The sequence below is a fragment of the Engraulis encrasicolus genome, chromosome 23 (assembly GCF_034702125.1).
Source record: "Engraulis encrasicolus isolate BLACKSEA-1 chromosome 23, IST_EnEncr_1.0, whole genome shotgun sequence".
In the NCBI taxonomy this organism is placed as follows: domain Eukaryota; kingdom Metazoa; phylum Chordata; class Actinopteri; order Clupeiformes; family Engraulidae; genus Engraulis; species Engraulis encrasicolus.
Genome location: NC_085879.1, coordinates 27,681,027 through 27,692,620, shown reverse-complemented (window position 1 = coordinate 27,692,620; position 11,594 = coordinate 27,681,027). Strand labels below are relative to the sequence as shown.

At 39.3% G+C, this 11,594-nt stretch overlaps 1 protein-coding gene across 1 annotated transcript; it reads left to right on the top strand.

The window, feature by feature from the left end:
- Window positions 1–541: 541 nt before the first annotated feature.
- On the top strand, window positions 542–5,078 carry LOC134440239 (uncharacterized). The gene is made up of 8 exons (XM_063190226.1): window positions 542–1,063; window positions 1,420–1,538; window positions 1,643–1,779; window positions 2,162–2,255; window positions 2,407–2,518; window positions 2,720–2,943; window positions 3,038–3,206; window positions 4,703–5,078. Exons 1-8 carry the CDS (start codon window positions 940–942, stop codon window positions 4,813–4,815), a joined length of 1,092 nt encoding a protein of 363 aa, XP_063046296.1. The 5' UTR covers window positions 542–939; the 3' UTR covers window positions 4,816–5,078.
- The last annotated feature ends 6,516 nt before the right edge of the window (window positions 5,079–11,594 follow it).

Below are 11,594 nucleotides of genomic sequence, written 5' to 3'. Positions count from 1 at the left end.
AAAATCGCATGAATGCAATTTATGCAGTCCGACCTAGTCTATCAAATTGTGGAATTAAGCCCTGGATGTGAAATAACTGGTTGTGAGCTCGAAAAGGTTAGTGTTGCCGTGTTTGGAGACCACATGTATGTTGCTCTGGTGAGAGTAAAGTGGTTTGTTGTGGTAATGAAAAGTGGATGAAAAATCATATTCCTGCAGTGCCATTTGATGTGACCGTCTGACCGATTATTCCTAAAGTTGTGTGAAGGCTGTCGCAGTTTTGCAGAAGGCACGAACTATTTTTCAACCTGTCGCTGCGTGGCCACTTCGGTCACATGTACTTGACTCTGAGTAGAGTGACGCACACGTGGTGCTGTCCCAAAAAAATCTCTGGTGCTGTTCAGCTTTGCGTTGCGCCCGTTCTGATCGACCGTAGGCCCTACACTTGTGAGGTAGTCTGGCGCTAGTTCATTGTGTTCAGAAGGATACTCAAAGCGGAAAGATTATAACACATTGTTTTTTTTTTTCCACCAACAGGATGGAAAACACCACCGTTGTCAGAGTGAAATATAAAGATCAGAAGAAATATGTGTTTTCTCCAACAACATTTACATTCGAGTCATTTTTGGAATGTGGTAAGGGTTTAAAACCGAAATAAACACTTGTAATGTTTAAATCATGTGTAAACTTTGAATTTACAGGACTGTTGAGAAACAGTAGGCCCTTCTGCCTAAATTACTACATTACTGCCTTATTTATTAGGACTAAATTTGGCTATTACATTACTGCCTTTCATATCAGGGCCTGTTTTTGTTTTTTTTAACCTCTTGAGCACTTTAACTTGAAAACCTTAAGTATTGCAGCCTACCCCAAACACAATTCCGTTGCCTTTTTTGATAATGACAATAAAACGTTGAATCTTTCTCCTCTTAAGTTGCCAGGAAATTTGACCTTCCGACAATGGACATTAAAGTCTTTGATGAGTCAAGGACCGAGGTTGATCAGGAAGCTTTTGCATACTTGATGAAGCAGCCAGATGTTCATGTCCTGGAAATTGATATCCCAGAGGAAGGAACATCTGAAGGTAAATGCAACTTAGTTTTACACTTTACGCCAACACAATTGTCTGTACTTCCTGTTGATTCTGCCCTCTAGCTGCAGTATTCAGCTGGTGTGTGAATGTGGGAAAGGGAGAGACAGAGAGTGTGTGTGTGTCTGCGTGTGCGTGTCTGCTTGTGTATGTATGCACCTTCTCACATGAACCCCAGACAACAGGTGCTGTGCTGCAGCCTCCAGAGCTGGTGTGTAAATGTGGACAAGTGTATGTGTATTTTGAAAGCGCTTTGAGACAAGTTTAGATGTATATATTGCGCTATATAAATACAGGTTGTATTGTATTGAAGGACAACTGTGATTTTTTTTTTGAATTGTGTGTCACAGATTCCGTTAGCTCAGGCTCCCTTGCTGATGCTGAGGCTAGTTCTGGATCTGATGACACTGTGATACTGACCCCTAGCCCAAGACAATTAAAACAAGGAGAGGAACGTCGTCTTGCCCAAGTAAGATTCATTAATTTTGTTTTGCATGTAGGCCTACAGGTGTATTTTAAAGTCATTTGTCGGTTTCTCATATTTGTTTTATGTTTAACATCAATCATTAATAGATGGTTGAAGACATCTTAAAAGGAAGCCCAGGAGGGGACAAGATCATGAATGAATATGCTCGGACAAAGTACCTGTCAGATAGCAGAAGGCGTGACCTGGTGAAGATATTGGTTGCTCATATGACAAATGAACATGGGTAGGTTTTCAAGAAATAATAATAATAATGTTGATGATGATTATGATGATTATCCGGGCCCTAAATTAACTTTTTTCAAAAGGTAAAATGTCTGGTAGCCGTTAATTGCACTAGCCAAGAACGTACACTCACTAATGGGTCAAAGTGACTTTAAGTTGGTCTGTTCTGTCAGCCAAACTGCCAAATTTCACCAGCATTTGGCTGTCTGGTAGGTATTAATTTAGAGCCCTGATGATTAGGACAGTACAGTAATTATAAATGGTTGGTTATGATGCTATGGCTCCTAATGTGTGTGTGTGTGTGTGTGTGTGTGTGTGTGTGTGTGTGTGTGTGTGTGTGTGTGTGTGTGTGTGTGTGTGTGTGTGTGTGTGTTTGTTTGTAGAACAAGCCCACCTCGGCATGTGAAGGAAGACTACGCACTGGGTATCATCTCCCTCTTCCCCTATTTGGCTGACCCAAGGAGCAAGCTTGGCTATGTAATTAGCTTTACTCTGTAGTCTTTTTTTTTAGAATTTGGTTGTATAATCCCTGATTTAATGAAGTGTAAATATCAATGAATTTATAACTATTTTGCTCTTGTAAAACATACAGTAAGAACTCTTTGTCTATTTGTTATATTTGTCATAGGAACATTATTACAACGCAGAAGATGGAAGTGGCTATTTGGCTTGGAGAATTAAAACTCTGCAGAAAGAAGCATCAGAGGGACGAGTTAAACGTCCACGACCTTCACAAGCAGGTGACTTATTTAAGTTATTGTTGAAACACATAATAGCACACAGTTTATGGTTATATTTGATTATCTCTCATAGCTAATATGGCCATCAAGTGCAGGGACTTGTAGTTTAAATCAAACACCGTCTGTAGTTTTGAGAATACTTTGATGTCTGGGAAAATAATAAGTAAGTGCATTTTGTATGTATATTTTCTGTTATTTCAGGTGGGCCATCTGTTGATAGAGATCCTTGCAAGGAAGGCAATTGGTTGAGCGATGAACGCCAGTGTCAGGAAGCAATTGCTCTGATGAAGCACACAGCTGATGAATCGGTGGTGAAGGAAAAGATGAGGTTGACCCTAGTCTATCGCCAGAAGATTCTGCGTGACACTGACAAATCCACTGATATCCTATCCATTTTTCCAAGATTCATGGACATACCAGGCCTGGTTAGTCTTTAAGTATTCTTAAAAATGTGAATTCCAGAGTGATACTTCAGCTGCATTTTATACATCACTGATTTCTCCACTCTCTGTTTTGTAGATTGAGCAGGATTTTGCACTTCTCTTTGGTGACTCAACCTCTGCAAAGCTGATGGAGAAATGGTCCACCAACATAAAACCAAAAGTCATTGCACAGAGCCGTGGCCTGACACAGACTGCGGATCTCCAAGACCTCATCCAGAATGCTCTTGCTACTGAAGTTGAAGAAGGTAACCGTAATGACAGCAGAAAAATAATTGTCAAAAAATATTACCAAACAAATAATCCAAGTCAATGTGTTGGTGGTGAATGGATAAAGTCCACCACTCCACACTATCCTTTTACTTTTATTCTTGTCCTCCTTAATGTGCATGTAAACAAGAAATAATGACTTCCATCGCATATGTCTCGTAGGTCACTTTTGGTGTTCACACACAGTTACTGTTATTTCCTAATTGCATTTTAGACAACTGGGGTCTTCATTCGTTTTATATGTGCATGTTGTCTGTCTTGTGTAATCCAGGTTGGGACAGTGACATGTCGTCCATACTGTTGCTGGTCCACCTTCTACCACCCTCCAATCCAGGGCGCAAAAGGCCAGGAAAGATTTCCGCTCATCGAGCCTGTGATCATGTGGTGAAATTCATCAAGGTGAGTTTTCAGTCTAAAATAGTTTTGCCTTGGAGCCCTCGGAGGGTGTTGAGAAGGAGACAGCTGGGGGAGGGGGAAATCTCAGTTGCAATTGGTATATTTTATTTGTTAATACTAAAGGGCGCATTGGCAGGCTTATGATGTGGTCAAGGGGGTGTGGCAGGCTGGGGGCATTTGTTCTAAAAAAGGTTTAGAACCACTGGTCCTTAAAAGGTGAACTGTGTAGGATTGTGTGCGAGAGTTGGTATTGCAACTAAGCTGCTCATTGAAACTGTGCTGCTTAATGTGCAGCTAAAATATCTGTTTCTAGAAATTCAAAAGGGCAGACAGTTCATGCATGAAAAGTGATGGTGGTGGTAAGTATACATGAAAAAGGTACCCTTTGTGAATGGGCAGCATGGACCTTGGAAATAGCCTACAATCTCTGTGTGACTATCTATGACTTATGATAGGCCCAGCCACTATGGACCTTACACATCTAAGAATCCTGGTCCTAACCTACGTTGACCTTATGACTCTACATTCTCTGTCTATCTCTTCTTCCTCTGCCTTCCTGCTTTTTCTGCCTCTCCTTTTAAATCTATCTCTAACAATGTTTTTTCCCATTTGTTAAGCACTTTGAGTTACATGCCTTGTATGACACAGTGCTATACAAATACAATTATTATTATTATTATTATTATTACAAAAAATGCACACTGCCCATTCCAAATAAAAGCTGATGGTTAGATTGAAACTGCTCCAAAATGTCTTGTTCTTCTTTTGACAAGACATAGATGAAGGAATAGCAAAACTGTATTAAAAAACATACATGTTTCTTTAATATATACATGCAGTACAATTATATTTCTCAAACCCGTTCTGAAGGTACCTTTTTGTCTTTACTTTGTGTGAAAAGGGATTAATGAATGTAGTAATTCTAACTTGATTTGTATAATACCTTTTATTTTCCAACTTTCACCAAAGCCATAGTTATTTTGTCACATACAATGATGATGGCTAGTTTGTAATGTGTAAAACCTCTTTATACAGGTTTTCTCTTGACATTAGGTCTCTTGTGTGTTTCCTTTCACAGACTGGTGCCAGCATTCAGGGCCATTTGGAGGGCATCACACAGAGTGTCCAGCCATATCTACTTGCAGTTGGACCAAAGAAAAGTATGATCCAATCTTACTTCATTGTTGTTGACAAACAGGCCTTGCCATGCAAGTCCTCCAATTCACTGGCTGCATTCGATGAGCTTTTTAAAGCTCATTATGTTTTCGGTACCACTTACTGCCATGAGCTCACAAATGTGTTCACTTTCTTGCAAACAACCATCTATGACATAGATGTTGAAATTACCAAAGTCAATCCAAGAGTAGCTGAGCTTAGAGCACGAATGCTGCAGTAGACAGAATGATTTGTTTCATTTGTCAGAAGAGTCATGCTGATGCTAATAGCCTCATACGGCACTTTAAACTTGTTCATGGTCTTTGTTATGGCAAAAGCCTGAAGTTAAAATGTGGCCATAGAGGCTGTTCCCATGTATATCATAGTTTTTCAGGTTTGCGAAAGCATCTCAGTAAGTGTTGTACAAATGACAACTTGAATGTTGATGATGGGGAATGTTCCACCTTCACAAACTTCATTTCATCCGAGGAGACAGACTTGCCAGATCAGAGTTCACCTTCTGAGCCTGTACTACTAGAAAGGCACATAGCCAAAAATTGTGCAAATATTGTAGCAGAACTTAAGCGTGTTGGCAATCCAGTTACTACTATTGATTTAACTGTGAGTACTGTACAAGAAGTAATTGGAGACCTTGACCGTCTAAAACAAGTGCAGTTGAAAAATAGCCTTGACTTACAAGAGCCAATGAAAAGTGTGGTTGAGTCTAAAATTGATCAGTGTTTTGAGAATGCATTGGATCCTTTCCTTCCTTTAAACACTGAGAGTAAGAGAATGAAATACTTTTCTGAGAAATGGGGAAAAATTGATCCAGTTGAATATGTTCTAGGGACACGATTTGCTACACGTTTTATCAGAACAAGTGGAGGCTATGGCCAAACCATTGTCAAGGATAAATTCATGTACATACCAATTCTCGAGACGGTGAAGTCTATTTACCAGCATCCTGCTATAAATGATATGATGGCTAGAGACCCCAAACAAATGGAAAACTTGCTGTATGACATACAAGATGGAGAATTCTTTAAGGAACATGATCTCTTCTCCAAACAAGTGCACACTGTACAGTTGCAATTATTCTTTGATGAAATGGAATGTGTCAATCCAATTGGAAGTAAGCGGGGAATTCACAAACTTGGTGCCATCTATTTTACCCTGAGAAATGTGTCGCCCAAGTACAACTCGAGTTTACTGAATATTCATTTGGTTTCGTTATTCCATGCCCAAGATATCAAAACATACGGGTTTGATAAGATACTAGCACCCCTTGTGAAGGATATCTCAACACTTGAAACACAGGGAATTCAGCTTCCTCAATTTGATCATCCCATCTATGGGACCATTATCCAAGTGACTGGTGATAACCTAGGTCTTCATTCTTTATTTGGGTTTGTGGAATCGTTTAGTGCTAGGTACTGTTGCCGTTTTTGCTTACTGGAAAAGGAGGACTTTCAGACAGTATTCAGTGAAGATGATCCCAAAATATCATTTCGAACTAAACAGCTTCATGTTGAACATTGCCAGAAAATGCAGACCAACCCCACGCTACCTTATGTGATGGGAGTTAAAAGGTCTTGCCCTTTGAATTCTTTGCAATATTTTCACACCAGTGCAAACTTCTCGGTTGATATTATGCACGACATATTAGAGGGCGTTGCACAGTATGAGATGAAATTGCTCATTGAGCATCTCATTCATAATTACACCACATTAGCAGAAGTACAACGAAGAATTCAAAGTTTCAACTATGGTTTCACAGAGCAAAAAAACAAACCTCCTGGGCTAAGAATCTCTGATGCCAATGACTTGGGTTTAAACGCCAGTCAGAGCTGGTGTCTTTTGCGTCACTTTCCAATTATGTTTGGAGATCTTGTGAATCCCAGTGATCAGCACTGGTACCTTTTTATTTTGTTGCTTCAGATTGTCAACATTGCTTTTTCTTCAGTTATATCCCAAGGCATCACCATATATTTGAAGCACCTGATTTCAGAGCACCATGGTTTGTTCAAGGACTTATATCCTAACAAAAGGTTGTTACCTAAGCATCATCTCATGGTGCATTATTATCCCATGTGTATACGTAAAATTGGGCCCCTGTTACATACATGGTGCATGAGATACGAGGCCAAACACAATGTTTTTAAAAAACAGCTGAAAAGTTTTAAAAACATCACTAAAACTTTAGCCAAAAAACATCAGTGCCAGATGGCTTACTTGTGGCAAACATTTGATCCAAACGAGTTGAAAATGGGTCCTGGCAAAATGGTCTCCTTGAATGAAATGAAGTTTGGTGGTAAGGTGGCAGAAAAACTTGAAGTACCAGTTAGGGCCAGGGTTCTGAAAGTTAAATGGGCCAAGGTCAATGGAAGAATGTTCAGACCAGAGTTGGCTGTTTGTGTGAGAACTGATAATGACATGCCGGTTTTCCATGTAATCAAGAATGTTCTCATCAAAGATGAGCAGGTTATCTTGATGACAGATGCTCTTAAAACACGTTGTTTAGATGAACATACCCATGCATACAAGGTTTCACATACCACTGGAGACCCTTTTGTGTTAGACATTAAGACTCTAATGTACAGGAATTTTGATGTACTGACATCATATGGTACTGATGACGATTTGTTTATTGTACCTCGTTGTTTTATGTAATCCTGATTTCATATCTCTCTCTCTCTCTCTCTCTCTCTCTCTCTCTCTCTCTCTCTCTCTCTCTCTCTCTCTCTCTCTCTCTCTCTCTCTCTCTCTCTCTCACACACACACACACACGCACACACACGCACACACACACACACTCTCTCTCTCTCTCTCTCTCTCTCTCTCTCTCTCTCTCTCTCTCTCTCTCTCTCTCTCTCTATTTCAAATGTTTGTCTTTATTTTATGTAATTGCACTGTTTATTTTTTATTTATATATGTATATTTGTCCATTGTGAATGAGATTTTTTTTTCATTTATTTGTTATTTTACTGTACTACTATTTTGCTACTATTGTATATTACTAATGTACTATTTTATTATTTTTTACAAGTTTTTTTGGAATTTGTAATGATGTGAAACTGAAAATAAACTAAGTCATGGGAGTACAATTTGTTGATTTTTATTGGTTTCTCTGGAGAGAGTTAGTTTTTAACTCTTTAATTGATCATAAACATCTCTTGATGTAGAGTTAAAAAAGAGTCAGAGTTAAATTAAACAACTCACAATAGAGTTAAAAAAATGTCAGAGTAAATTAAAATGACTCATAATAGAGTCACGTTAACTCTGAACTGAGTATATCGTATGAAGAGTAAATTTCAAAACACTCTAATTTGAGTCTAATCGCATCACGCAGAGTAAAATATTTACTCTAAATGGAGGAGAATTTACTCTGGAAAAAATACTCTTTCAAAAGAGTATTTTTTACTCTTTTTAGATAGGGACCAAATACTATCTGTGGCAGAGTAAAATTTTCTTCAATTTGAGTAAATTTTACTCAGGCAAATTTCCTGTGTATAGAAGAATATTTTCCTCTTCTTCTAGACAAAAGACAAAAGACGGAAATTAGCCTCTTGGCTACAATCTTGTATATTTAGCATTTTTGTTTAAATGCTGGCAATAGTTGTCCCTTTCTTAAATAAATAAACAGAAACAGAATTTTTCTTGAACACACTACAGCTCCCAAAATTTGGGCACAATTCTAATCACATATGTGATGGTACTCCTCAAAGGGTTAAAAAGCTACATACTGCAGCTCACAGCTCATATTCACTCTCATATTCCCTTCATCCTGCTTGTGAATTTCTGTGTATATGTTTTTGATCGTGAGAGGGGGTACTTATTGTAAATGAGGCAAGAGAAGTGAATCTCAGTGTGAAAAAATTGTTTTGATACTATTTTTATCAAGCAGAAAAAAGAAAACAGGTCAAAAAGGCTCAAACACCTTACAAGGTTTAATTGTCTGTTGCATGTTGTGAATGTCAAAGTAGAATATCCACACTATATAATGTTCCTCATTGCTGTATGTGTAGGTCATTCTCTCAACCTTGCAGGCAAACTGAACCTCTTGAGCTGATGTTAACCTTAGTGTAAGAGAAAGGAGAAAAAAATCCTGAAACACAAGCCTCAATATGCTGCCACCATTTATGTGGGAGAGGATAACAAGGAAATTTTGATGACCAGAATCTCGGATGGCCATGGATATCACAAAAGTTCATTGAATAGGAAATGCTCAAAGACGAAAGACAGAAAGAAATGTGGGTATTATAAATTGTTCGTCTCCAACATGAAGAGAAGAACCATCTCATCCTGTCCTGATGGTATAGCGCTCATCTTGAGCCACGAGAGTAGTTCAAAAAGAGTATGAAAAGTACAGTAGTTATGGTTCATTTCTAAAAAGTGTTGAAAGGATGCCAATGCTATCTTTCTCCCTGGGCCTGGGACAACTGACCCCTTTTACCCCTGCTCCTTTGACATGTACGTATTAAGATATACATGGGTTTACCGTTTGTAAACAATCCCTGGCTACGCAACCCAGGCTGCGCACTCTTCAACCTCTGATCGATGGAAACAGCTTAGCAACATGCCCCTCCTCGCAACACGAATATTTGCAAACGAAAAACCCATGTGTACAATAAAGGAAAAAACAAGGCACTCACAAGTGAAGTTAGTCATTTCAATACTAAAAAAAAGAAAAAAACTGTTGGAGTAAAAAGACAGAAGAGTGTTGTTGGATCTTAGTCTACTTAGATAATATACAGTATATCACGAAAGTGAATACACCCCTCACAGTTTTTGCAGATTTTTGAGTGTATCTTTTTATAGGAAAACATTACAGAAATTTCACTTTGACACAGTGATTAGTGACCTTTTAACAACTTATTAAACACTTAAATGTCTTGTTCACTCAGAAAAAAACTAAATACAGCCATTAATGTTTGAACATGTACTCACAAAAGTGAGTACACCCCAGATGAAAATCCGGTAGAGAAGGGGCTGTGTTGGCTCGAATCGTCTCAAAATGAAACGAAATGAAAAGGGATGAAAAGGGAGGTCATCAGTGTGCGTTTCAACCTTTCTTAACCCCTTAGCGCAGCGCTATGGCTCTCTGTAATGTCATAGCAATGTTGTTATGATGTAGGTTAGCATTTTCAGCAAGTGAATAGGGTCGCCGGCGACCCCTGCTGCAGTAAGAGGCTACAAGTATAAAATTTGTTTATCTTGGTCTCAAGAGAGATGAACAGACTAAGGATATGGATCACTGGAACCATGTCGTGTGATCTGAAGAGACCAAGATAAACAAATATACTTTAGATGGTGTCAAGCATGTGTGGTGGTAAACAAGTGAGTTTTACAAAAAAAAGTGTATCCTATCAAAAGCCAAGCATGGTAGCGGGACTGACATAGTTGGGGATGCATGGATGCTGTCAACATTGGTAATCTGAAATACACCTAAAAGAAACATGCATGTCAACATGCACTGTGACTACTGAAGCAGATCATGATATTCTCCATAGGATTGCATTCAAATCTCACACCAATCTATTTAAGACAGATGCAGACTCAAAATGTAAAAGTTCAATGCAAAGAAAGGTTGAAACGCACACTGATGACCTCCCTTTTCATCCCTTTTCATTTCGTTTCATTTCAAGACGATTCGAGCCAACACAGCCCCTTCTCTACCGGATTTTCATCTGGGGTGTACTCACTTTTGTGAGTACATGTTCAAACATTAATGGCTGTATTTAGTTTTTTTCTGAGTGAACAAGAAATGTAAGCGGTTAAATATGTTGTTAAAAGGTCACTAATCATTGTGTCAAAGTAAAATTTCTGTAATGCTTTAACCCCTTAAGACGCGGCTTTAGAAATGTGTTGTTACCAGTATGGTAATGACCAAGTCGTGGTACATGACTAAAGGGCCTGTGTTGTGTCATAGTATTGTAGTGCTATAGTAGTTACATTTCAACGTCTATTACAGCGGGAGGTACGGCGCGCATTAAGGGGCTACAAGATATACTCACAAATCTGCAAAAACTGTCAGGGCAGGGTGTACTCACTTTCGTGATATACTGTAGGCCTACCGGTAGGCATATAATGAAACAAACAAAGTAGTGAAAATTTCCTTTTGAAGGGCACATTATACGGCCCTTAAAATACAAATAAAATAAAAAAAAACCTGCGATAAAAAAACGTTGTATCTAATACACTCAACTGGCTCTGTCCCAAGGCATATTAAGCAGGTTAAAACCGTAAGCACACACACACACACAGGCCGATGTGAGCCATCAAATTAACTCGGAGCAATTACAGCGTTGAGAAGTGCCATCCCTAGCTATCTGCCATGCCGCGGATAAGCAAGTTTAATTTAACAGCCCAGAGGTATTGGAAAGGTGCCCAGCCCAGAGCAGCCCGGCCCTGCCTTGCCTTGCCTCCCGTCAACAATATGGGCTGTTGTTACGCAGCACAGGGGACTGAAAACGCTAACGAGTGTTTGTTTAAGCTGGAGGGGCCCATTGGGGTGATTCAGCAACGCTTCTTGTTCTTCTTCTCCCTCTGTCTTGCTTTTTTTCAGTTAACGGCCAGCCGTGTCAACGAGGAGCTGCTCGTCTAACTGAGCCGCAGTCTCTACCTACAAAGGAACATGTAGAATGGAACAAAATGGAGAGATGGAATGGGATGGGGTGGTGTATGTGTGTGTCTGTGTGTCTGTGTGTGTGTGTGTGTGTGTGTGTGTGTGTGTGTGTGTGTGTGTGTGTGTGTGTGTGTGTGTGTGTGTGTGTGTGTGTGTGTGTGTGTGTGTGCGTGTGTGTGTGTGCGTGTGT